At 36.2% G+C, this 27,801-nt stretch overlaps 3 protein-coding genes and 2 long non-coding RNA genes across 8 annotated transcripts; all 5 read left to right on the top strand.

Moving 5' to 3' along the window:
• Nucleotides 1–1,829: 1,829 nt before the first annotated feature.
• LOC147761071 (uncharacterized) lies at nucleotides 1,830–5,911 on the top strand. 2 transcript variants are annotated; one of them, XM_087014550.1, is made up of 6 exons: nucleotides 1,830–2,125; nucleotides 2,404–2,454; nucleotides 2,941–3,252; nucleotides 3,414–3,485; nucleotides 3,681–3,774; nucleotides 4,396–5,911. In XM_087014550.1, the coding sequence occupies exons 3-6, from the start codon at nucleotides 3,015–3,017 to the stop codon at nucleotides 4,940–4,942; spliced, it is 951 nt and encodes a 316-aa protein (XP_086870676.1). In that variant the 5' UTR covers nucleotides 1,830–2,125; nucleotides 2,404–2,454; nucleotides 2,941–3,014; the 3' UTR covers nucleotides 4,943–5,911. The 2 variants fall into 2 exon arrangements, with proteins under 2 accessions (XP_086870676.1, XP_086870675.1); XM_087014549.1 differs by having other exon boundaries at nucleotides 2,401–2,454.
• Nucleotides 5,912–7,173: 1,262 nt separating this feature from the next.
• Nucleotides 7,174–8,788, top strand: LOC106157326 (SCO-spondin-like). The gene is made up of 3 exons (XM_087016350.1): nucleotides 7,174–7,256; nucleotides 7,954–8,023; nucleotides 8,269–8,788. The coding sequence occupies exons 2-3, from the start codon at nucleotides 7,969–7,971 to the stop codon at nucleotides 8,493–8,495; spliced, it is 282 nt and encodes a 93-aa protein (XP_086872476.1). The 5' UTR covers nucleotides 7,174–7,256; nucleotides 7,954–7,968; the 3' UTR covers nucleotides 8,496–8,788.
• Nucleotides 8,789–11,021: 2,233 nt separating this feature from the next.
• On the top strand, nucleotides 11,022–15,221 carry LOC106162259 (SCO-spondin-like). 2 transcript variants are annotated; one of them, XM_013539478.2, is made up of 3 exons: nucleotides 11,022–11,287; nucleotides 13,140–13,209; nucleotides 13,452–15,221. In XM_013539478.2, the coding sequence occupies exons 2-3, from the start codon at nucleotides 13,155–13,157 to the stop codon at nucleotides 13,685–13,687; spliced, it is 291 nt and encodes a 96-aa protein (XP_013394932.1). In that variant the 5' UTR covers nucleotides 11,022–11,287; nucleotides 13,140–13,154; the 3' UTR covers nucleotides 13,688–15,221. The 2 variants fall into 2 exon arrangements, with proteins under 2 accessions (XP_013394932.1, XP_013394931.1); XM_013539477.2 differs by having other exon boundaries at nucleotides 11,039–11,287; nucleotides 13,140–13,215; nucleotides 13,452–14,284.
• Nucleotides 15,222–15,334: 113 nt separating this feature from the next.
• On the top strand, nucleotides 15,335–17,007 carry LOC106157316 (uncharacterized). Its single transcript, XR_015335283.1, has 3 exons — nucleotides 15,335–15,458; nucleotides 16,401–16,470; nucleotides 16,710–17,007. It is a non-coding gene; the product is annotated as an uncharacterized LOC106157316 (long non-coding RNA).
• A 1,326-nt stretch (nucleotides 17,008–18,333) lies between these two features.
• Nucleotides 18,334–26,188, top strand: LOC106170241 (uncharacterized). 2 transcript variants are annotated; one of them, XR_015335316.1, is made up of 7 exons: nucleotides 18,334–18,504; nucleotides 19,381–19,450; nucleotides 20,951–21,211; nucleotides 23,481–23,559; nucleotides 23,805–24,585; nucleotides 25,635–25,704; nucleotides 25,894–26,188. It is a non-coding gene; the product is annotated as an uncharacterized LOC106170241 (long non-coding RNA). The 2 variants fall into 2 exon arrangements; XR_001239181.2 differs by lacking the exons at nucleotides 20,951–21,211; nucleotides 23,481–23,559; nucleotides 23,805–24,585; nucleotides 25,635–25,704; nucleotides 25,894–26,188 and adding an exon at nucleotides 19,665–20,929 and having other exon boundaries at nucleotides 18,363–18,504.
• The last annotated feature ends 1,613 nt before the right edge of the window (nucleotides 26,189–27,801 follow it).

Here is a 27,801-nt window from a genome sequence, read left to right as displayed (position 1 = left end):
GTCACATGATTACTTTAGATTCGACTATGTAAGTGATTTTGTGTCATTTCCATTAATATTGTTTTTGTATTTCTTTGTATTTCTCAGAAGTTTTTTATTTATAAGTGGAGGTCTGGCGGATTACGGCCGTGTGACCTTCAGCGTGTCGTGTTTCAAAGTAGAGTTATATCTGCAGTGTAGTTTCTTTTCGAAGACATGTTGTCTCGATGATTGCTTATATAATTGTAAAAACATATGTGAACGTGTGTTGGTTCTCCATCTAAGGTTAATGTCATATATGGAGCTTGGAGCGGAAGGTTTCCTAAATCTAATACTGACAACCGTATATATCCTGGATATTCAAATGAATATACTTCAGGTAAGTCAATCTTTTTTCATGGGTTCTGTAGATTTAGATATAACATGATTCTATTTCTTTAATTTGTGTTTTTTTCAATCTTAAGGTTATTTAGTTTTACAACAAATCTTATTTAGTATATTATCTAGAATAAAAACATATTGGAGTCCACATTATTTACTCCCAGCACTGCAATTTCTTACTACTGAACAATTCCAGGCCTACCCAACTACCAGACTCGGCACCTAAGGATCCTGAATTAACCGGTATATCGGACCACGCTACCCGTTTTCAAGGTGTGTGTCAGATCTCATTTCGGAGTATCATACCCCAGAACAAATTTTGTAGCACGACTGCGGGCTCATCCACGCTCGGCTGAATAACCTTAAACTGTACTCTTACTTTAGAGTACTCTATTTTATTGTCTCTATGGAGATATATGGGGACTTTACGACATTCGGTTTGAATGTTTTAACCACTTTTGATAGGGCTCTTTTGCATTGTATTAGATTAATGTGGCAGTCTAAGGTTCATCTAGGCGGCTTTTAAAATTATGCACCCGGTTTTAAAATCATATAGCGATTTTACGACAATCGTTTACTATCCAATCAAGGTGACAGCCGAGCATGTCAGGGTTCATCCTGTCGGTGTTCTGGCGGTCAGCACTAGATCATATACGGCAGCGGGACGGAAGTGAGTAATCCAACATGGCGGTCCCTAGCGACGAGATGCTAAGGCTGATAGTCGAATGTTGTAGTGCTGATCAAAACACAGTTCAATTTTTAATCGTATAATAACTAGGTATATAGCATATAATTTTTATTTACTTTTTAATTTTTCTTTTTATTTTTTAATCGTATTATACCTAGGATTTTGTAAACTTTGCGATTTGAATAAAGTAGATGAGTTCCACCTCCTGCTAGAGTGCAAAGCATATGATTCAATACGTGATCCCATCAGAGGGCAGCTGTCAGAGTTCCTACCCCTAGCTATAGGCGACTTCAGCTTTAATGAACTGTATAATTTTCTTATGGGTGCTCAAGACTTAAATATTCTTAGAATGGTTATGCGTTTTGTAAATAGATGCTTCCAACAAAGGGAACAAACCCTCTCTTATACATTGTACTCTTTTCAGTGTTTGTATTTAAATTCATCGCCTGTAGATTATCATTACACATTTTATATATATATCACTTTATAAACTCATTTATTAGTATTAATATACATTTATCTAATTGGGTCTAAATGCGTTTCCACGTCCTGCAAATTTACGTATCTGTAGCTGGAGTTGTCTGTTTTACCTCTATGATTGTACTTCGGCCCATTTTTAAACACGTATGTATATTTATTCATTTGTTTGTAGGCTACTCTGCTATAGTTAGATGTAGGCCCTACTGTCTTTGATTGTACCTTATATGTGAAGGTGTATCAATAAAGAATCCCTAGGGATATAGCATACATGTATATTTTCCTAGATATTTTGCTGTAAAACTACAGCCTATAAATGTCTCGGCGGCGCCACTCGGAACTACTCGGATGTCTCCGCACTCGACAATAAGTATGTTTAGTATGGAGCTTGCGGAATGAGCCGAGGATTGCCGATTGCGGCGGCGCTGGGGGCCGCCATGTTGGATTACTCACTTCCGTCCCGCTGCCGTATATGATCTAGTGCTGACCGTGTTCTGGCTGATACTCAGAAATGCGATCTGACACACACCTTGAAAATGGGTAGTGTGGTCCGATATACCGGTTAATTCAGGATCCTTAGGTGCCGAGTCTGGTAGTTGGGTAGGCCTGAATTCGACATGAATATAATTATTATATGTCGGTTACATTGGCGTAAAATCTTTTTTATAATTGAAAGTGCTTTATTTATATACATGTCTTGACAAATCTGCCAATTTCATTGAAAAATAATCCACACTAACTACCGATGACATTGTATACATGCACCGTTAGGTATGTGGTGCTATGAACTGTAACATTTATAGACACTGTCATATTTTTTTTTATAATTTTCAATTTTTTGTACATATACTGATATTTGACTGATATTTTTTCAGCAGATAATAAGAAGTGCGGCGTATATGGACGGTCTTCATGTGGCCTGTGCAAAGGTAGGATCAGGCTGGACCATAATCGATATATAGGGGAATAAAAACGCAAGAACATCCAAATTCAATTTACCATGAAATATTCATTGCAATAATTCACATTTTCACATTGTATTGCTTCATATATATATATATATATATATATATATATATATATATATATATATATATATATAACTGCAATATGTGACGAAAAATAGCCGTTTTCAAGTTGACAATTACCTTAAAACAGTAACATTCCATGTCATTTAAGTCATATTGAAACTATACTTTGAAAAGAAGTTGTGTCCTAATGAATGAAGAAACATGGATTGTGAAGCAATGTATGTGTACATGTGTGTGTGTGTGCATTAGCTACTGGAAAACGGGGCCGTATTTCACAAGTTAAGAAGACATTTTCTTCATAATCGACGGGGTAACCAGAATAAGGAAAACATACTATTTTCCTGTACTGAATACATAACCATATGCCTACATTTTATTTTGCAGTACCCACAACGTCTTCAGCAACGTCTCGCAAATCTACATCAACCACCTCAGCGACTTCTTCCACTACGACTACGATGCGAACGTCAATAGATATGAACCAAGCAACGACACAGACCACAAAAGAAGTTAATACAACACCTCTAACAAAACCAATTGCCCCGACTACCAATACCTTTCAGCCGTCAACAGAAACGCTGTTGACAACAGGAAAATACGATGAAATATCAACAATGAAAGATGAAGTTGTAACTGCCACTGGGGTTTTGAGATCGACTGTGTATAAAATACTGGTTCAAACAACAGATTGGAAAAGTTAGTGAATGCTTGCAATTCCTTTTAAGAGAAAAAATTTTTTGCTGACTACTTAAAGAAATACCTGTTTTTGTATGATAAGTTTAGTGTGAAAGAAAAAGATTTTCATAAATTACATATATTGCGCTTTTTCATACGATTTATATTGTTTAATTTCTAAGGCAATAATTCATCAACATCACGAGTCGATGGTTCCAAATTCAACAGAGCACAAGAGAGACAAACAGATAAAGGTAACCCTGCTAATGAAAAAAATAATATGCGATCACACTAAATATAGAAGACATGAGAGTTGGCCAGAAACCGTTCATATTAATTTTACCTGTGGGTATTCTTTTTTAATGTAGCTAACATGTGCCAACTTGAATCATTTTAGTTGTAAAATCATACAGCATATTTCAATTGTAAACATGTAAATTACATTACAGGTTCACCTACTGTTGGCATTGCCGCTGGGAGCGCCACTGGGGTTCTCGTGCTCGCTGCCATTGCAGGTGTGACGGTCTTTGTACTCAAAAGAAGGTAATATCACTACTGGAAACGATATGGCGTATCAAAAAAGTTGTCTGAAAGATACATGGGCTACCTTATACATTGCAAAAAGCATATTAAATAAATAATAAAATATAAGTTGAAGCAAATAAAAAATATTTTGTAAGAAATGTTTGATTGATGTACAATGGAAGAAATAGTAAGTATCTTTATTGTATTTACGTCATTATCGGGGGAAATTCCTCAACATAATGAAGAAGTGCATTTGAGCCATCTCTGAAAGGTATTTTTCACAGATACAATGGCCTCATTTATATTCAAAATAATTCGGACTTTGATTTTATTCAAGCGAATTTTTCACAAATCTCTATGACTGCGATTGGAAAAACTTTTATTACATTGTCCAGGCCCGTAGCCAAGGGGGGTTCGGGGGGTTCGAAAGAACCGCCCCTTTTGTGAGGAAAAGGTCCATTTTGGGTAAAATTTTATCTAGGTACACAAGTTTCATTGTAAAAGGTCCACTTTTTCAGAAAAGAACCCCCCTTTTGAATTTGCTGGCTACAGGCCTGTTGTCATTGTTTCGCCAGTCAAAAAAATTATTGGAATTGATTTTATATTGCACAACTCAATCTGAAATCTTAAATACATCAGGCGATCTAAGACACAATCCCCCGAGATAGCACGTTCTCACAGTCGACCAATGGCTAATCCCATGTACAGTGGATGTGATGACGACACCACTGTGACATCAGAAATCCATCTCGACTCCAAGGACTTGAGTGCTTTGTATGCACAACCAGTGAAGCTCAGGAAAACCAACGGACCGGATTACGGCGCTAGTGATGATCAGTATACACCGGACGAAGATTCCGATGATTTGAGTGAGTTGTATTCAAAACCAATAAAGCAGAGTTTTAGAAAAAACAAGTTTGGTGGCAGCACCAACAGGAGTCCTGGCAGTAACTTCAAACAAGTTGGCGGTGATGACGGCATTACCATATATCAAGTCGCTGGGGACTTTAATGACATTCCAGACGATGTGGAATATGAAACTAATGACCTTTATTCGAGTGACAATGACGTTACCTTGGTAACTAATTCTCTATATGGGGACGGGGGTGATTTAAACTACTGTCCCACTGATGTGCCCGAGGACGACCATGTCCATTTCGTGGAAAATGACATCTACGAAGCATAGTTAATTCCAGCAATGATTGGAAGGGATGGCAATTGAGAGTGTTAAAATGTTAATATGACAATCATGGTGCGTAACAAATAGAGAGGAGTGCTAGTTTCTTAAATGAAAACTTTCATAAACGGCAGCCTACCTTTCAACCAAACTTAAATACATTCTTTTGGTCTAAAAAGTACACTTGTCGTGAATGTTCACGTCAACAAGAATTATTTAACATATAAGTAGATAATTAAATTCGAAAACACTGATTATTTTGTTTGTTGGTTAATATAATGGACCCGTGTATCAATATTTTAGTAAGAGTTGAGTCGAAGTGATCAGCCTGCACAGTGTGTGATATTTAAGAACCAGAGGCTATGTGGCGTTGACATCCTGCAATTCTCGATTTGAAACCTGTATTTCTGTAGTCAAATGCCTCTGATTAATGGTTTTTGTTCAATATGTGGGTACATGTTTTATTCTTAGACAACATGTTATGTATATGGTGTGTTGAAATTTGGTAAATGTATTTTAAGTCAATGCGTTACAAGTAGCACTATTATATCCAAACTAAAACTATTAAATATGTAGTCAGCAAAAAAGATCTGAAGATTATTGATTTGTTAGATTATTACCATACGGTGCAGGTTACTTATTGCTGTTAAAAATCAACCCCAAACACCGCGGGGACAAAACGTTATTCTGCGTCGTTACATCGTATGAGATTAAGAACAGCCGTTGGAATGCTTTTAATTCGACGGTACCTCAAATAGGCACAATCCAATATCACAACTAACGCATTGTAGACTATGTATTATGGTTTCTGCTACATGTGTTTAATAATATTTTATTGATATTAAGTCATAAATTTGAATAAATCCGTTTCGTTTGAACGCTTAGTAAACAAAATATATTGTATGAGTCTAAGTTGAGTTCGTATAATATCAGGATTACGTTGAACATATTCCAGATTTTATTATGGACTCTAGACATACTGGGTAATCATATTCAAATTTATGGTGATTTTTCAAAAAAAAAAAAAAAAATACTGAAAAGCCAAACTACTAGTCAATAAACAACTGCATGATAACATTTTTAATTTTCCGTTTTCTTTAAAATTGTGTGGATTGACAGCGTGACCCTTTAGAGAGCGAGGACCATGGCAAATAGATGTGTATGTGCAAGCGGTTGCTGTGTTAATCTGATTTGGTTTCAAAGTCACAACTGTCCGTGCACGGTAACATATTCATGTTATCTATAGCGACTCTCCCCTTTTGATGAAATGATGAAATGATAATTAAATAACATCTCATTGCCTTTGTTTCAGATCTTCGTTTGATCTTGTTTATAGCCACAAAGCCTGAGATGCAATGCTGGTAGTACAATGTAGCATCCTATCATATTTACAAAAAGTCTATATGCAATGTGAGATTAACGTCGTTTTCGTTTCATACGACGTGTAAGCAAATACGAGCATGTGGTTAGATATCATTTAATTAGATATATGTATATGTTTGATATGTGACCAACGTCCGTCTATTACTTACCTGAACTAAGAGCATAAACCGGCTTTTTAAACAAAAAATTAAGCTACCTATGACAACTTAGGAAAGGCCTCTGTACATGAGAACAAACGTTGAATAAAAAAGTCATATAATGGTATAGGGTTTTTCATTGTGATGACGAATTGATGTAAGCATCAGCATTCTGTCGCATGTATACAACGTTAACAGACTGGATGTCTAATATTATAACTGAACCTTGAGTGAAACTTAGAAGTTATCATTCTAAAGTTCAGCACACGTACGAAGTATCCTCAATTATAAGGGCCTATTTGGAAACCATATCTGTGTTTGGTATTAGGTATTTAACTTTTTAGCAGGGTGACTTACGAATAAATTTTGGGCAATCATTGTCGATCACGTGCATCACAGAAGTTCGAAATAAATTTCAGTAATCGGTTGGCTTGAAAGTATTCTTTTCTTTTGATTGCCTTTTCATAATTCCATCATTCTGTACCGTCCCTTATATCGCTTAATGCCTTACATGTAATTTATAAAAGCAAGTGTGCGGCCAGCATTCTTTTATTCTCAAGTATTGGACCGCAATTGATCAGTGTTCATATCTTGTAAATATGGGGTTGTTATGCCGTGATAAAGTCGTAATAGGGTGATACTTTGCGATGACGTGACTTTTGTCACGTGATATTGCACCAGCATATTTAAACTCGACATTAACGTCCGGTCTATCATTTTATGGGGAATCGGTATTGATCCTTTTGAGCCAGACTTACAGGTACCCAACTCAAAGATCTGCTGTCTATTTGGAAATTGCAACGGTGAGTGATGGCAAAATTGAGATGATTCTATTGTAGTCCAGTCGATGGAACTGTTTTTATTAGAATATGTACCATCGAGGACGTTTAATTTTGTTGATTAATATTGAAAGCGGATCAACCACGCGTTAATATCTATCCAGTTAAATATATTCATATATAGTTAAACATACTTGAACTTAGAATTCACGCACCAAATCTTACATGCGATTGGAAGAAGATGCCATTGTTGTCTGAAATAACCTGTTTATTTAATGCATTTGCAATTTTGTCCTCTAAGTTGTTATCTAATGTGTTTTATGTTGGTGCACGCCTTGATTCAACGTGTAATGTACACAAAATAAAAAAAAAACACTGTTTACTGTAATAAAAAAATCTGGGAGTCATTTTGTCACCCAACTTCACGCCTTGCTACCTTCCTTTCTGTTAGGTTTTAAACCATTTAATTTTGTTTATTCGTCAAATCTGTCCGTTAAATATATCCTTGGTAAAATATCAGTTACATGCATGAATAATAGGTTCGATTGACATTTTCTGAGCGGAAAAAACGTCAGAAGAGTTGGTTCAACCGGGATGTGGCACCAACGTATTGGGATAATATGGCTGAGAGAGGCAGAGAAGGAAAGGGGGAGAGAAAGAGCCACTACTGCTGCCCCGGGGGTATTTTGGTATTCTTTTATATTAAATCATTATATTCCAGGTCAACACTGAAAAGATGAAGATCGTAATCGTCTTGCTTGTGGTACTAGCAGTTGGAACAGACTGTAGTTGTACGTGGCTTTGTGTTATTATTCTGTTCATCAAACGAATCCAACGTTAACATGGAAAAGGGCAATTATTTTTGTCCAAGGACAGCTATATAAAACCGTTTTATCTTTCCCATAATTGGTCAGATTTTTGTTATGTTCTTTTATATCACTTCAATGATAGCAATAAGTATATTCAATAAGTCTCAATAGCGATATGTTAATTAAAATACTCATAATTCTATATTTTCTTTTCAATTAACCTCTAGTGCATCGAGTGTCCAATGTACCCATACGTGTTCCAAAACGATGTCGTGGACATTTGGAGTGGAATTCCTGCGGTTCTGCTTGTCCGCCGATTTGCGGGCAAAAGCAACCATTAGGCTGCCACAAAATGTGTGTCAGTGGCTGCGCGTGCCCCGGTGACAAGGTCAGGGTCTCCGCTAACAGCATCTTGTGCGTGGACAGTATGGAGGACTGTCCGCAGTACGCGTGAAACAGCCGACATTACTGTGTCAATATTCTGTAAACAAGTTTGGTTCAAAAATGAAATGCAATAAACAACGTAAAGATTGTCACCAATTTTTTGTCACTTTGTGATATAGGTGTTGGTCGGGTGCGATTTATTTTTCTTTTTACTTATAACTAGAAGGTCAATAAAGCAAATGGTTTAACTTTGTATTTACCCACATTAAACAAAACAAACAACTTACGCCCACGATTTTTTTATTTAAGAAGCCAGGCAAACTGATTAAATAACTCTATTCAAATTGTGATGTAAGTCTCGTATATGGAACATAACTTGCAAGTTCAAATATAAAAAAAAGAATTGGGCTTCTCCCCCCGCCTTGGTCGCTGCTTTTATTTATACATTGTCACAGCTACGTGTATAATAGCTACGTTTTACATCAAAGATGAAGCGATTCCAACTCTCTTTCATTACTGAATTCGCCACTGTGCACTTTAAAGGATGAAAAGTAGAGGGAGTAACATATATCCTTACGCAGGTAGTTTTACCACTTACAATATTAGATTTGAAATCTGAATTTCTAGCCAAGTTATTCTGTTTAGTGATAATTGTTTAGTTTGCAGGTACCTTTTTTTCTTTGCGATGTGGTTTATAGATTTGGAATTTGATTTATGTATTTCATTATTTTTATTTTGTTGTAATCATGGTTACTAAAGGTATTATGTCCAAATTCACTTCAATATTTTCCCAACACAAATGAAAATACTAGCCCATTTTTGCGAGTGTAAAATATTAGAAGTGTTATAAATCCCAAATGTTCAAAAGTAATTGACTTCATATATTCCTTGAAATTATGCCATGATTTGAATACTTAGACTGGAACAATTTTTCCTTTCAGTGCCGTGAGTTAGCCATCCAATAGGAGCAATCAAATTGACGCATCTCTTTTGTTACCTTGACCGTAACTATTGTTAGGAAAAGGAAAGCTACATGTAGGAGCTAGGAGAACGCTAGCGAGTACTGCTCAGCAGACGACACAGTTCATTATAAAAGTCAAGGTCAAGATAGCTTTATTACGGCAATAGAGGCATTCTTATTGGTTAAAAGTTACAAATTGTTCCGCTTTTTATAGCCAACTTACGAAAAATTAACACATTTAGTGTGGCTAAATTTCTTCAATATTTATTACTAAGACTTTTAAAGCAAAACCTATAAAATAAATTACACTCACAATCATGGGAGAGCATTCAGTTTCAGGTGGTAACACATGCACTCCAATGTCAAAACTAACGCTTTATAGAATATATATTATGCTTTCTATTGCTAAAGTAAATAATCATATAATATTGGTGTGATGTTGTCGATCTGTATAAACGTGATTTATTTTAATGTTAATTAACTACATATACAGTAATCCGTTTGTCTAAGTTGAGTTCAGTACGTAGTTGATCGTGTTTTGGATTTTTATTTGGACGCAAGACAAAGATTTTAATAAATGGTCATTATCTGGTCAGACACCAAACTCAAAGTCAATACAACTGCACGGCAACATTTATAAATTCATTGAATTACGCCCCCCCCCCCCCCCTTAAAGCGCGAGGACCGTGCCAAATATGCATATGTATGTACTATCGGTTGCTGTGTTAATCAACCTCTGTTTTCAAGCCACAACTGTCTATTTATGGTCACGTGTGTTAATCCGGCTATGTTTATAAGTCAAAACTGTCCAGGCATGATCATATATATAATTATGTTAACCCTTCCCTTTTCATGCAAATGATCAAAGAATAAATTGTATCTCTTTGACTTTGGTTCGATCTTTGTTTGATATTGTCTAGACTCAAAGGCTTTGATGTGCAATACTGGCAGGAGGTACATCCATCCTGTCGTATTTTACAAAAAAGTCTGTTTGTGATGTGAGATCAACATCGTTTTCATTTCATACAAAGTGTATAAGCAAATACGAGTATATGGTTAGATGTAATGTCATAAGAAATATGCATATTTTTATAAGCAACAGACCTTACTAACGTCTGTCTATTACTTACCTGATCTAAGAGCATAAACTGGCGTTTAAAACAATATACCTAAACTACATATAACAAAAGATGAGCACGTGCGTCGAATGAAAAGTAATCATGTTATTAGTATAGGGTTTTTCATTGTGATGATGAATTAATGTAAGCGCCAGCATGCTTAATAGACTGGACGTCCAATATCATAACTGAATCTTGAGTGAAACCTAGAAGTTATCATTGCGGATATTGACTATGGAAAATGGACACATGGAAAACGATTGGTTGGTTTGAACAGCACGGAATCTATGCTTTCCCCTTATTTATATTGTAGAGTAACTAATATGCCTTATATCGTTTAAAACCAAATATGTACGTGATTAGAAACACGCAGTCAGGCCGTTAGCGGTCATAACATTGAGAAATATATCATTTATTTCTTAAGTCTGACACCAAAATTGATCATGTCCATATTATATTGTAAATTTTGGTTGAAGGATAATACTTGTATAAGTAGATGCATACACAATGTAATTGATGCAACTTTAAGAGCGGTGCATATACTAAGCACACTAGAATGTTAGGCATAAAAAACACTGTCATATGGTATCATTGTTAAAGGGCGTTTTCTTGCGATGACGTAACTTGTGTCACGTGATAGTAGACCAGCAGACACTTTCACATATAAACGCGAAATAACATCTGGTCTTACGAGATATTGGGTTTGATCCTTGTGAAGCAGACAGCCAGGTATATTGTTTAAGCACGACGTGACGATCTGTTGTCTATTTGGAAATTGAATCGGTGAGTAATGGCAAAATTTAGATCATTCGTTCGTAGTAATGTTCATGAGACCGTGGGGTAAACGTTTTATTTTGTTGATTAGTTGAACGGGGATCAACCACACGCTAAATCGCTTCAATTAATTATATTAATATAATCAATTATACTCTAAAATTAGCTGACCAAAATTTTCATAGAGAGGGGAAGAAGATGCTATTGTCTGAAAACACTGTCAATTAACGCATTTTTAAAGGTGCAAATCATCCTATAAAGTTTTTTTTTAATTCACTCTACTGGCTTGTCACAGTCCAGCCAAATAATATGATCAGCCCTTTACGTTTGAATTCCATAATATTGATGAGCAGGGTGTTCGCCAGATGTCCCCAATTTGCAGACTAGGCGGTATTTTTTGTCGTTAGGGTTTTGCTTGGCTCATAAAACACAATTTAATTTTGTTCAAATTTAAAAAATGACGGCTGACCTAAAGCGATTCAAGGAAAAAGATTCACATCGCAGGATGAAATAGTAACACCTTACATTTAAGTTTCGTGGATGCGAAAATGCATATAGCAGTCTTAGGCTCGCACATTGCCCGCAAATCCCTTTTCGCCTGGCACCTGTGCGTACGTGGATTCATATTGATGCAGACAACAGGTCGGACAAATCCTATTAAACACGACTTGCAAAACAAAGAATATGGCTCTTACGTATCAACCATTCACCAGTTTGATGTTTTGATTCTAAATAAAAAAGGATTCATCCCAGAACTATCTACCACTCACATTGTTGCTCAAGGAATACGTTCTTTCTTATGATGTGCAAAACTATCATAGGTCGATCATAGGGTTGTGAAATGATTTGCTCAAAATCTAGAGAGTTGCTTTTACACTGTGTGCCACATTGTGTTTATATTTTGCGGTTTGGACCCCAAATCAATTCAGATTTTACATGCATATGCACCCGTATATCATATTAACTCATCCATATTCAAGAAATAGTCAAAATGAAGGACCACCGAAAAACAATTTATCATACCTTTAAGACTGCAATTCTGGTGGAAAATATTTAAAACTGAGGTGAAGCGTTTAAACGAAATCACCATGGTTTAAACGTATTCATTTGTTCATTTCAAATCAAAATGTTTGAGGTAAACATCACAACACCACGAACTAAGCCAAAAAATTTTGGTTTTCGTTTATTTTAGATGGTTCTCATCTTTCAAGAACTCGATAAAAAAACACCTCACTGCTGGGTCGCTTTCAACAACAACACTAAACTTGAACAGAAATCATGAAAAAATTCTTAACAGAGCGAGGGTCGGTTGTTTATTTAGAGCAGAATTGTTTAGGCATAACTGGACTACTATTGATACACCACACTGCACCTGTGGTGCCCTTGAAACCCCTCTTCACTTTTTCTTCAGATGCCCTTTACTCAATTCAAAGTACCCTCCCCTTTACCAAAAAATAAATGAAACTCTACATGCAAGCAAGACCTCTTTCAAAACACAAAAAGAAAAGCTGTCGTTATTTCTCTACGGTCATAAATCCTTATCACCCACCCAAAATGAAATTATCTTCGACACTGTTGCAAATTTTCTTCTCGTAAACTTTGTTATCACTTAATAGGTATTATCTCTTTTCCTCTTCTTTCTTTCTGTACTTAACTTGTGCTCCTGATATATATATGAAGTTTTACATTTACTCTGTTGTATATATGTATATACCTATCCATTTGTTTTATTTATTTATTTACTTATTTAATTTAATTTTGTGGAGAGCATATAATGCTTCCAGCGCCTTGCCTCCACTTCATTCTTTTGAATAAACGTTGTTTAAAAAAAAAAAAAAATTTTAGATGGTTATATTTCCAGATCAACACTGTTAAGATGAAGATCGTGATTACCTTGTTAGTTGTATTACTAGTTGGGACAGACTGTTCCGGTAGGAGTAAGTCACCTTATGACATTATTATCAGTTTAGCAAATAAAGTTTTACGGTGATATGGATAAAGTCAATTGTTTTTGTTGTTTATCAACAGGTGTACAGAACTGTTTGTTTTTCAATGTTTGGTTAGATTTTTAGCAACTAGAACCTTATTTTACATTTCCAATGATCCCACTGAATACATGTACAACCAAATGAGTCACAATGACAATCTGCACTCATTATTGTTATTTTTCAAGGAGAGATTGTGGGACCAACCAATTTTCCTATTCGATGTCAAGGGGATTTGGAGTGGAGGTTCTGCGCTTCCACGTGTCCACCGGTTTGTGGACAAGAGCAACCAGAAACCTGCCACAAGAGGTGTGTCATTGGCTGCGCGTGCCCCAAGGACATGGTCAGGGTCACTGCGACCAGCACCCAGTGCGTGGCCAGCATGGCGGACTGCCCGCAGGAGGTGGAGGAGGAGGAAGAGTGAAACGGTCATCAGTATTGTCTCAATATCCTGTCCACAAGTGTGGTTAAAATGGAAATGAAAAAAAAAAATAAACAACGTTAAGGTTGTTTCCAATAGTTTGTGATTTTGTGATGTGAGATGTTGGCCTGGTATGCTTTATTTTTCTTTTTAATTCACTAGACGCTGATTGCCACAAATTCAGTAAAGCATATGGCTGAAACGTTGTACGCACCCAGACAACTCACAATCTGCCTGGTTAAAACATACTTAAACAGAATTACTATGAAAGCTATCTTATATTATTGTCACAGTTTAAGAAGAACTTATGCCAAGTATTATAACAGGAAGTAAAATACACTTTTAGTCAGACAAACCTATTCATTAACTCTAAACTAACTCCTATTTAAGTCTCTAATGTTGGAGGACTACTTCAAAGTGTCAAAAAAATCTGAAAGATTTAGACTGCTAGCTGTTGTCGCTCCATCCCTGGCCGCAGCTTTTCACCGTCATAATATATCGGCGCAGATTAGCGATATCCTTTAATTTCATTTAACTTCATTTAACCTTTATAACCTCAAGGATAGAACGCTTCTTACCCCCCCTTTTTTACTTTATTGTTCATTTTGCACTTTTTAAGAAGGCCTACACTACATGAATGGACATCATTTTAAAACGTGTAGTGTAGGCCTTAATGTTATAGATAACCAACGTGCCATGTATTTCGAGTTTGATAATTCCGATAACTGATAAATGTATCTACGTGGGTACCCGTTTCTTAAAATCGTAAAATCGTGGAACCATAGCCAATGTAAACTTGGTGAATGTGCTTTATCTAGGTAAGACAGATAATCTATAATGTTAACACAAAGTCCTACGTTTATCAAACACTGGAGTGTCTTCTGTTGATTCTTTTCAATCACATATATGCTACTATACATGTTACAACGACTGCTGTGTACTGACGTTTTTACAAATTATAAGACCACCACAATACATCTACATGCACATAATAATGATAATAATAATAATAAACATCGGACATTGCCAAATAGATCTTTGTGTCACAAAGGACCTTTCCAACTGTATTCAAAAACTTTGCCCATAATGGTGGGCCTACAGTACGTACAGTCCACACTCAGGGCTTCAAGAGCGTACAACCAGGGGACAGGCCATTGAGAGGCAAACGGTCCCAATTAAGCCTTGTCTGCATTGAACTGGAGGCCATCAGCCGTTTCAGATACCAACTCTGGAATCATGTGGTTTTCACTGATAAGGTCACATTAGACCTGTCTGCCGAGATGATCGAAATTAATTCACTGACTTCCTGAAGCGTGTGTACCTCTAAGAGTTAATGGGTTTGGAGGGAACATCCGAGTCTGGGTCTCTGAATTCACCATGGCACCTAAACTTAGTTGGTCTTTCCCCACTCCACGTTAGTCATCTATGGGCACCTTAACCGTGTTAAATACAAGAATTTTCTGAAAGCCAGCTAACTTCCGTTTTCTATAGTGGGTGCCACAGAGACAAATGTTTGGTAATATGAGAATGAACAACAGCGTACATCAACATCAAGTGAATAATATTGCCTTGACGTAATATTTAAAGGGCGGTGGCTTGTGATCACGTGTACTAGCTGTGTCATGTGATATTGCGCCAGCATATCCTCATTCAAGTATAGACGACTGTAACATACGATAGATAACTCTTGTTTCTGATCAATTTAAATCAAACTTGAAAAGGTTACTGTTGGATACCAACAGGTAGATCAGTCGATTGTTTGGAAATTGCAACGGTGAGTAAAAGTAGCATTCAAAACTATTTACTTGTGTTTAGTCGATGGTTTGTATTAAAATACGCACAAGTACCTGCTTTTACATGAAAACGTTGGATAGTTGAAAGTTGATGCCGCATGTACATGCAAACGTTGATTCAATTAAGAATTAAAAAAAATACTCTGGCTTCCAACCCTTTGGCCGTTGTTGTCTGAAAGGACTTACATGTAATGACATACTGCGTTATCAGTCACAATAAATATTCATATCGTACTCCGAATGTTCCGCTCATTATACAATGGAGTTAAAAAAGCGTCAAGTTTCACTCTTATCTATCACCAGCATCGTCGTATACTACCCGCCTAGTCTCATTGAATTTAGCACTGGAAAAGTAAGGTAATTGTTAATTGGTAACATGAAATTTCGCTCATGTCATACATGCACTGATCCCCAGATTACTTTACCAAGATATTTTAAGATTCAAGATATTTTATTATAGTTCTAGTGGAGCCATTTTGGAAGACGCAGGCTCTTAGCGTATGCATATACATTTGTATTTGCTCTTGCGTCTTTCTTGCAAGTTTATTGTAAAAAAATGAGAATCCATTCTTGCTGTAGCCCAGTGACATGGTATTCATTCTCACTTTTAACCCCTGGCTTTGTCTTTAAGAAACGATCTAATCACAACACAAACATATGTAGTGTGCAGCTTCATATTATGCACAAGACCTATATTTCCTGTGGTCACAAACTTCCAGCTACTTCCTGCTATCTCAATGTTTAAGCATAGTGTACGTTTAAAGATATAATCACAATGAATCGTTAAAATTGCCAAAAAAAGGCATTTATGTAAACTGAATTGTTCATTTACCGGTACCAAAAAAAAAAATGCATAAGAATTAAAATCTAATACTACCTCATGTATTTTGTCTATCGTTGATTGGCAACCATTCTATTTTCAGGGCACCTTTGAGAAGATGAAGATCGTGATTGTCTTTGTACTTTTACTAGCAGTTTGGATAGACTGCCAGTGTAAGTAAAAAGTGCCATTAGTTGAGAAAACCATTATCCAACGTTTGTTTGTGTGAAGTCATTCTTGTTCATAGGCAATTGTATAAAACTGATTTGCTTTCCAATTTCTTTTTAAATTTCTTAACTCTTCTTTCAAAACGAGTCTCTAGTCACCGTAACGATACAAAGTGACAGTAGATACTACAATACGAGTATAATATTATTAGATTTTTATTCATTTACAATTTATTCATATTTAGTTATGAAGTTGGTGCAATCCAAACCAACTGCAATATGTCCGGGAGATTTGCGGTGGTATTCCTGCGGTTCCGCGTGTCCGCAGGTTTGCGGGAAAGAGGAACAACTCTTCTGCTTCATGATGTGTGTCTCTGGCTGTGCTTGCCCCCAGGACAAGAAAATCCGGGTCAGCGAGACCAGCACCCAGTGTGTGAAGAGCAGGGAGGACTGTCCGTAGGGAAACGGCAATCAATATTGTCTCAATATTCTGTCACCAAGTATAATATAATAAACAGAATTAAGATAATTTGCAATATTTTGTTATTTTCGGGCTTTATGATATAAGATGCTGGCCGGATGCAATTTTTTCCTTTTGTTTACCGTTTGTGCTCCGTTCATTATATAACTGAGTGACAAAAGCGGCACGTTCCATCCAGCATCGTCGCATACTACCTGCTTAGTCTCATTAACTTTACACTAAATAAAATATCATAATCACTACAGTAACTGCTACGTGTGAAAAAAATGACTAACATTAGTCAACAATTTTTGGCAGCCGTTTCCTTTGGGTCTCTTTTATGTTCGTTTGTTTAAAGGCTTGGTAACATGAACGGGACGCCCGTCGCTTATGTCATACATGTAATGCACTAATTCCCAGATTATTTTACTAAGATACTGTATTTTATGTCTCCTCATTAACCCAAGCGAAAGGATAAGTAAATGACAAACACAGATATAGTGTTCGAAATTTGGCCGGTAGCGGCCGCTTTTATTGAAAGGTCCCTCTAGTAAAGAATGGTGTTAGATATTATATAGCATTAGATAATGTTAATTAGTTAAAATTACGTAATGTTATATCTTAAAAAATAAATATCAAAACAAATAGTGCAAATATTTTCATTTGTGAGGTTGCAAAGAGGCCAAAACCTTGGGCTGCAAAGGCCAAAAAAAGCCCACTGTGATCAAAGATAACTTAAATGTAATGAAAAGAATATCTTACTTGTACAATGAAAGGTCCGCTTCTCGTACGAGTCTCCTTCTAGGTTGGATCCGTGAATCATTCAAACAAAGCCGATCAAGAGAAATACTGGCAGACAAAAAGCGGAACGCAAACAAAGATCGTCAGCGAGGCAAAATTGAATAAACTGCAATGGTGAATGTTCCGTTTCTCAATAAAGTCTATTCAAGTTTGGTTAGATCCAAGAGTCGCACAAACGAATTCGTAATAAGTAAAGAAGTAAACAAACGAAAAAAAAATTTTTCCAGGAGGCTCAACTTATATAATCAATCTTGAATTCTATGCTTTCCGCTAAGAACTTATACAAAGTGAGGCCGAGCACCAGTGTTTACTGAATAAATGCGGCAGCGCGTACCTAAAATTTCAGCAAAAGTGACGCTTCAAAGCTACCGGGTCTGCCAGATTGGACAGATAATTTTCAAGGAGCGTATTGCAGTAAATTCCAGATGCCATTCCCTGTTGACACTCCTTAAACTTGGTAATACCAGATGCCGTTTCCCCCCGCTAATGAAAGTACGCAACGGCCCATGAAATCAATTAAGTTAACCGTCGCCATAAAACACCGTTTGTCTACGCCAAACTTCCCTTTATGATTCAAGATATTTTATGTTATTACCATGACGTAATCTTTAAGGGTGGTGACTGGTGATCACGTGTACTGTGTCGTGTGATATTGCGCCAGCATATCCTCATTTAAGTATAAACGACTTTAACATATGGTCGATAGCTTTAATCAAACTTGAAAGGGCCACTGTTGAAGACCAACGGGAAGATCAACGGGCTGTTCGGAAATTGCAACGGTGGGTGATAGATATAATAAACATTTATTTGATTAAGTCGATGGGTCGGTGTTTGTATTACAATACGTTATTTTTCATTTACCTGCATTTACACAATAACGTTTAATTTTTTTTGATAAGATAAACGTTGATGGCATATAGACTTGCAAACGTTGATCGATTTGCAATTTAAAAATTAACTCCGACTTCTTACTCTCTGACTGTTGTTATCTAAAAGGACTTAATGTAATGACATTTCGAGTTAAAAGTAAAAATGAACATTAATATTGCACATTGAATGCTCCGCTCATTATATGAGTGACAAAAGCGACACGTTCCACCCAGCATCGTCGCATACTACCCGCTCAGTCTCATTAAATTGTTCCTTTACAAAATGTCATATTCACTACAGTAACTGCCAAGTGTGACAAAAATAACCTAGATTAGTCAAAAATTTACCGCAGTCATTTCCTATGGCTCTATTATATGCATGTTTGTTGAAAGGCTTGGTAGCATGAACAGGAAGCATGTCACTTATGTCATAAATGCACTTATCCCCAGATTACCTTACCAAGATATTTTAAGAATCAAAATATTTTATTCTTATCCCAGTGGAACCGTTTTGGCAGACGCATGTTCTTAGTGCATGCATATAATTGTTCTTGTGTAATTATCTTCAGTCATCACAAACTTCATACATGCTTGTCACTTTCAGCTATCTCACTGTTTTAGCAAAAAGTGTTAAGATAAAATATCTAGGATTTTTTAAAATTAAAAAAAAGCATTTGCGGAAACTGAAAAAATTAATTTAGCCCAAAACAATTTGCATAAGAATCATAATATAATGCCATCCCATGTGTTTTCTCAGTCGTTTATTTCAAACCATTATATTTTCAGGTCAACACTAATAAGATGAAGATAGTAATTGTCTTCGTAGTTTTACTGGCAGTTGGGATAGACTGCGCGTGTAAGTAAGAATTAAGTGCCATTAGTAGCTGTTTAGAAAACCATGCAGTCCGACGCTGATTTTGGCGAAGTCCATTTTGTCCTTTGGCGATTGTATAAACTTTGCCTTCCATTTTTTTAGATTTCTACAATTCTTAATGATACATAGAAACAAAAGATACTACCAAAAGAGTATACTTGAGTCCTTAATATTTTCCTGTACGATTCATATCTAGTGAAGAAGTTGGTGAGCAACAATCCAAGTAAAATATGTCAAGGAGATTTGGAGTGGTATTCCTGCGGTTCCGCGTGTCCGCCGGTTTGCGGGAAAGAGGAGCAATTGCTTTGCGCCCAGGTGTGTGTCTCTGGCTGTGCTTGTCCCCGGGACAAGAAAATTCGGCTCAGCGAGACCAGCACCCAGTGTGTGAAGAGTAGGGAGGAATGTCCGCAGTGAAACGGCAAGCACTATCGTCTCAATATTCTGTCACCAAGTATGATTTTAATTAAAATGAAATATAATAAACAGCATTGAGAAACAGCATTATGATTATCTGCAATACTTTGCCATTTTCGGGCTTTTATGATATAAGATGTTGACGGGATGCAATCCATTTTATTTCCTTTTGTTTACCCAAGTACTTTAGTAACGAGCGCAAATACAACACAGCAAAAAGAAGACAAATGATCCATATTAGATGTCAGTTTTGTATGGCATAAAATTGTCGTTATAATATGCTTGTATGTATAATTTAATTTTGTCTCCAGGTTAATGTTTGGAAATTATTACGGGGAGCGAAATAACAGAATCATCTTGTACAGGGTACATTGAGTGGTAAATAACATCGCCATGACGTAATCTTCAAAGGGGCGGTGACTGGTGATCACGTGAACTGTGTCATGTGATATTGCACCAGCATGTCCTCATTCAAGTAGCACACGAACAATACGTGGTGCCTCGATATGGAACCAGACAATTTTGTCTTTTAAATCTCCAAATACTAAAATAAATTCAATTAAGTTAATAAAATGGCCGAGAATAAAATACTTATTATATCGCATATTTTATATTTTAAATTATTATTGAAGATCATAATGATAAAAAGTTGATGTACTTCGTGCTATGATTTATATTTTAAAAAAGCAATTTTTACGAAACTACAAATTGTATTGTTTGGTGCCATTGCCTCGATTTCAAAAGAATTAGAACTGGCGCTCCAAACACATTAAACGAAGTTAAAAATTTTATATTGGCCGAGTTCGCCCTCGCATAAGGATGTCCTCGCAGCATTATCTGCAATTAACCTTCCTACGATTTTAAATGCATTTTGCAATGTCATTTTCAATCTGTCCCATGGAGCATTTTATTTATCAAGAGTGGGGGAGGGGTGAAAAATCCCCATTGGGGCCACATTTAACACCATGGGAATCCCCTTGTAATGAAGGTAAAAAAATCTAAGGAAGTTCAATGGATTTTCTTTTTTAAACATAAAATCAATTGAACATTTCTAATTTGAATTTTCAGAAAGACACCAGAGAGCAAATTAGATAAAATCAACCAGACGGAAAACACCGGAAGGCTTTGTCAATTTCACCAACTTGTTTAAATTTCAAACAGCGCATTTTTCGCGCATGCGCAGTTATTTGAATCCTGTGCTCATTCAAGTATAATAGACGTCTGTAACATGTGGTCGATGACTGGATTTTGACCAGTTTAATTCAAACTTGAAAGGACCACTGTTGAAGACACGCACGAGGATAAATAGGCTGTTTGGAAATTGCAACGGTGGGTGATAGTTACATTAAAACATTCATTTGTGTTAAATCGATTGGTCCTTGTTTGTAATACAATATATACTAGTACCTGCACATGTACATACATTTACACAATAGTGTTTAATTTTGTTGATAAGTTGAAAGCTGATGTCATATGGATTTGCAAACGTTGGCCGATTTGCAATTTAAAAATTAACTCTGGCTTCTTGCTATCCTTATCTTAAAGTTAATTTTTAAAAAGTCAAAATGAACATATACAAGTATGTCTCCTCATTAACCCAAGCGAAAGGATAAGTAAAGGACGAACGCAAATATAGTGTTCGAAATTTGGCCGCTTTTATTGAAAGGTCTCACTAGTAAAGAATGGTGTTCGATATTATAGGCCTATAGCATTAGATAATGTTAAAATTACGTAATGTTATATCTAAAAATAAATATCAAAACAAATACTGCAAATATTTTCATTTGTGGGGTTGCAAAGAGGATATACCCCTTCTTCATTTTCCCTTGTGCGTTTTCCTTGGCCTTTTCAACCCCAGTTTATGGCCTAGCTCTTATGATACATTTTATGTATCTTCAGCATTTTAGAAACCTCGACTGATTTAACCAAGATGTGGTAGTGAAATTCTAGACTACATCGAGATTAAATCCGAGTTTTCCGAGAGACTTATCTTATGATACATCTTATGTATCTTATGATACATACCTAGGGATGTTATGTGACCGTGGCGATATGCTGATCACTGAAGCCTGTCCATTTAGATAAGCTTCAGTGAAGATCGAGGGCAACCTCGAGCCGCTACCCAGAAATATCTCGCTTCACTCAACATTTCTGCGTAGCGTCTCTTGGAAAACTCGGATTTAACCTCGATGTAGTCTAGAACTTCCCAACTACATCTTGGTTAAATCAGTAGATTGGTATCAAGAGAATAGCGACTTTGCTTGCGTTTTATACCTAGACAAATTAAAAATCTCTCACACTCTTAAAAATCGGCATAAACTTTTAATGTTCAATAATTATTATTTATCATTTTTCTACACTAAGTCATATCATATGGGTATGGTTTGAAAACGGGAATTATTTTACATTTAAACCCCACGTGCATACGAAAAATATTTTAACGATGGTTGTGTTATGAACCTTTTGTTTTTAAGCTATTCATTCTTCCTCTTTATCAGTAATATCCCTTTGGACTTGTACTTACATGTAGCACATGGATGCTCTGAAAACCAGCACATGTATATTCCGAAACCGCCTCGTAGTAAAAAACATCACTAAAACGTAGAATTATTATTCCTGTGGACTCGTAAGAAACATCCGTCTGACTTTAATTATATCCCGAAATTGCCTCGTTGTCAGAAATATTCCAAAAGCGTAAATTTCTTTCTACTTTGCACTTGTGAAAAATTAATTTGACTTTATTCCGATCCGACGGCCCTTGTTTATCAGAAATGTCAAAGAAATGGATTTGCCTTGGGACATTTTTTCTGCAGCAGTCCCAGCTAGGTGTGGCTCAGCTGAGACACACATGGTCGGTGTCGACGGTTGATTAAATACTGTTCAAGCGAGTTGCACTTCCACAACACGTATTTAGCAAAAATTGACAAAATTGGTCAGAAATTACGTAAGAATTTGGCGGGAGGTGACCAGTGCACGTGGTCGAGTTTATTCCATATAGCATCTCTAGATCGATATATAGGGTTAGTTTATTCGGTTTTAGGGGTGTTTTAGGGTGAAATGACTATATTTGTTCTCGGTATGTAGGCCTATGTCAAATAATACACTGTCACCCTCTCGCGATATACATGTATGCCATGAACATCTGTCGCTGACGCTCGAGGTGTTATGGCATATATCGCATGGGTGACAGTGTATTATCTCACACTTTCTTTGTTTAGATACTTGGTATCATGAACCGGACGCCTGTAGCTTATGTCATACATGCACTTATTCCCAAATTACTTTACCAAGATATGTTTAGATTTAAGATATTTTATTTCCAGTGGAACCGTTTTGGCAGACGAGTGCTCGCTCATATTGCATGCACGTAGCAGTTTTTGGGTTATTTCCTGTGACCACAAACTTCATACATGTTTGCCACTTCCAGCTATCTAATTTTTTTAGCATCAAGTATTAAGATGAAATATCTACAGTTTGTTAAAATTGACAAAAAAAGCATATATGCAAACTGAAAAATTAATTTACCGATAAAAAATTTGCATAAGAAATATAATCTAATGACATCTAATGTGTTTTGTCTTTCGTTTATTTCAAACAGTAATTCCAAGGCAACTCTAATAAGATAAAGGCCGTGACTGTCTTTGTGCTTTTTCTAGCAGTTGGGATAGACTGCAATAGTAAGTAAGAAGTACCATTAGTAGCGGTTAAGAAAACCAGTCTCACGTTCATTGGGGTAAAGTAATTTTTGTTCATTGGCAATTGTATAAAACTAATTTGCTTTCCATTTTTTTTTTTAAATTAAATTTCTAAACTTTTCTTTGAAAACGAGTCTTTTGTAACCGTGATGTGAATAATAACAATAAATACAACCAAACGAGTATACTTTGTACTTCATATTTAAAAAAAAATTAATTCAATCTAGTGGAAACATTGGGGCCAACCTACCTAGCAAGCTTATGTCCGGGAGATTTGGAGTGGTTCTCCTGCGGTACCGCGTGTCCGCTGGTTTGCGGGAAAAAGGAGCAACTCCGCTGCATCCAGATGTGTGCCATTGGCTGTGCTTGTCCCCGGGACAAGAGGATCCGGGTCAGCGAGACCAGCACCCAGTGTGTGAAGAGTAGGGAGGACTGTCCGTAGTGAAACGGCAATCACTATTATCTCAATATTCTGTCAACAAGTATGATTTCAATCAAAATGGAATATAATAAACAGAATTGAGATTATCTGCAATATTTTGTCATTTTTGGGCTTTATTACATAAGATGCTGATATTGTTTACCTCAGTACTCTAGTAACGAAACGCAAATACAACACAGAAAGACCAAGACAAATGATCCATATTAGATGTCAGATTTGTATGATATAAAATTGTCGTTATGCTTGTATGTATAATTTAATTTTGTCTCCAGGGTTATGTTTGGGGATCATTACGGGGAGCGATAAACGGATATGACAGAATCATCTTGTGCAGGGTACATTTTAGCTGGAGTAGTGAATGACATTGTTATGATGTAATCAAGGGCGGTGACTGGTGATCACGTGTACTGTGTTATGTGACATTGCCCCAGCATATCCTCCTTCTAGTATAGACGACTGTAACATATTGTCGGTAACTTCGGTTTTTGATCAGTTTAAGTCAACTTCGAAAGGGCTACTGTTGAAGCCAAATACAAAAATCAATCGGTTGTTTGGACATTGCTACGGTGAGTGATAGTAACATTTATAACTATATTCATTTGTGTTTAGTCGACGGTGCCTATTTTAGATTTCGATACGCACAATTGCTTGCTTTTACACAAAAACGTTAAATTTTGTGGGACAGTTTATCGTTGAAGCCCTATGGACTTCCAAACGTTGATCGATTTGCAATTAAACATTTTACTCTGGCTTCTCACTCTCTGACTGTTGTTATCTAAAAGGACTTAATGTAATGACATTTCGAGTTAAAAGTAAAAATGGACATTAATATTGCACATTGAATGCTCCGCTCATTATATAACTGAGTGGCAAAAGCGACACGTTCCACCCAGCATCGTCGCATACTACCCGCTTAGTCTCATTAAATTTATCCTTGACAAAATGTCATATTCACTACAGTAACAACTACGTGTGACAAATATGACTTGGATCAGTCAAAATATGCCGCAGTTCCTTTGGTTCTATTTTATGTTTGTTTGTTTGTTTGTTTGTTTGTTTAGAGGCTTGTTAACATGAACAGAAGGCCTGTCGCTTATGCCATACATGCACTTATTCCAAAATGATTTTACCCAGATTTTTTAGATTCAAGATATTTTATTAAATCCCAGTAGAACCGCTTTGGCAGACACAGGTTCTTAGTGCATGTACATATTTGTATTCTTGCGTCTTACTTGATAGTTTGTTGTAAAAAGATTGAGAATCTTTGCTTGTTGTAGCTCAATGGTATTGTTTTGATTCTCACTTTTAACCCCTAGTTTTGTCAAATATCAGAAACAGTCTTATCACAACTCAAACATATGCAGTATGCAGCGTCATAGTATGCATACGACCTTTATTTTCTGTGACCAAGAACTTCATACATGCGCAGCACTTCCAGATTTCTCATTGTTTTATAGCACCAAGTGTTATAATAAAAATCTTTACTTAGTTAAAATTGCAAAAAAGCATATATGCAATCTGAAAAAATAATTTACCGGAAAAAAATGCTTAAGAATTATAATGCCATATCTCATGTGTCTTGTATATAGTTTATTTCAAACCATTACATTTTCAGGTCAACTCTGATAAGATGAAGATTGTAATTGTTTTTGTACTCTTACTGGCAGTTGGGATGGACTGTAGACGTAAGTAAGAAGTGCCATTAGTAACGGTTTTGATTTTCGCGAAGTCGACAACTGTATATAACTGATTTGCCTTCCAATTTTATATTAGAATTCTTCTTTGAAGACGAGTCTCTTATCACCTACGAGATACATACTACCAAGAAATACAGCCAAATGAGAATACTTAAGTACTTTACGATTCACATCTAGGGAAGGAATTGAAACCAACCGAGCCAACTAAAATATGCCCGGGAGATTTGGAGTGGTTTTCCTGCGGTTCCGCGTGTCCGCAGATTTGCGGGAAAGAGGAACAATTGTTCTGCATCATGGTGTGTGTATCTGGATGTGCTTGCCCCCAGGACAAGAAAATCCGGGTCAGCGAGACCAGCACCCAATGTGTGAAGAGTAGGGAGGACTGTCCGTAGTGAAACGACAATCACTTTCGTCTCAATATTTTGTCACCGAGTATGATTTTAATTATATTGAAATATAATAAACGGAATTGATATTATCTGTAATGTTTTGTCCTTTTCTGGCTTTATGATATAAGATGCTGATCGGATGCAATCAATCTTCTTTTGTTTACCCAAGTACTATGCCTGGACAATATATTGCAACGTAACGCAAATACAACACAGCAAAGGGCTAAAACACGGAGACAAATGATTCATATTAGATGTCAGTTTTGTGTTATGCTTTTATATATAATTTAGTTTTGTCTCCAGGGTTATGTTTGGGAATCATCACTTTCAGCTATCTCATTGCTTTAGCAAAAAGTGTTAAGATAAAATATCTATGATTTTTTAAAATTAAAAAAAAGCATTTATGCAAACTGAAAAAATTAATTTAGCCCAAAACAATTTGCATAAGGATCATAATATAAAGCCATCCCATGTGTTTTCTCGATCTTTTATTTCAAACTATTATATTTTCAGGTCAACACTTATAAGATGGAGATCGTAATTGTCTTCGTAGTTTTACTGGCAGTTGGAATAGACTGCGGGTGTAAGTAAGAATTAAGTGCCATTAGTAGCTGTTTAGAAAACCATGCAGTCCGACGTTGATTTGGGTGGAGTCCATTTTGTCCTTTGGCGATTGTATTGACTTGATTTGCCTTCCATTTTTTTTAGATTTCTACAATTCTTCTTTTATTTTTTAACGAGTCTCTTATTATCTTAATGATACATAGAAACAATAGATACTACCAAAAGAGTATACTCAAGTCATTAATAGTTTCCTTTAGGATTCATATCTAGTGAAGGAGTTGGTGAGAAACAATCAAATTAATAGATGTGAAGGAGATTTGCAATGTTTTTCCTGCGCCTCCGCGTGTCCGCATTTTTGTTCTTTTGTATAAAACTGATTTGCCATCCAATTTTTATTCGATTTCTTCAGTTCGTTTTTGACAACGAGTCTCTTATTATCTTAATGATACATAGAAACAATAAATACTACCAAAAGAGTGTACTTTAGTCCTAAATATTTTCCTTTACGATTCATATCTAGTGAAGGAGTTCGTGCGAAACAATCAAATTAATAGATGTGAAGGAGATTTGCAATGTTTTTCCTGCGCCTCCGCGTGTCCGCAGATTTGCGGGAAAAACCGCACTGCAACATGTGGTGTTCCTCTGGATGTGCTTGTCCCCGGGACAAAAAAAATCCGGGTCACCGAGACCAGCACCAAGTGTGTGACGAGAAGGAGGCTGTCCGCAGTGAAACGGCAATCACTATTGTCTCAATATTCTGTCACTATGTATGATTTTAATTAAAATGAAATATAATTAACAGAATTGAGATTATCTGCAATACTTTAATTGTCATTTTTGGGCTTTATGATATCAGATGCTGATCGGATGCAATCCATTCCCTTTTGTTTACCCCAGTACTTTAGTATCGAATTCAAATACAACACAGCAAAAAGAAGACAAATGATCCATATTAGATGTCAGTTTTGTATCGTAAATTGAACGCTGATGTCATAAGGACTTGCAAACGTTAATCGATTTGCAATTTAAAAATTCACTCTGACTTCTAAATCCTACCGTTGATATCTGAAAGGACTTCATGTAATGACATACCGAGTTAAAAGTAAAAATGAACATTAATAGTGCAGTCTGA

This window comes from Lingula anatina, chromosome 6, assembly GCF_051362555.1.
Source record: "Lingula anatina isolate TDL-2025a chromosome 6, LinAna3.0, whole genome shotgun sequence".
Lineage (NCBI taxonomy): Eukaryota > Metazoa > Brachiopoda > Lingulata > Lingulida > Lingulidae > Lingula > Lingula anatina.
The sequence above is the reverse complement of the archived record's forward strand: the minus strand, read 5'-3'. Positions and strand labels throughout refer to the sequence as shown.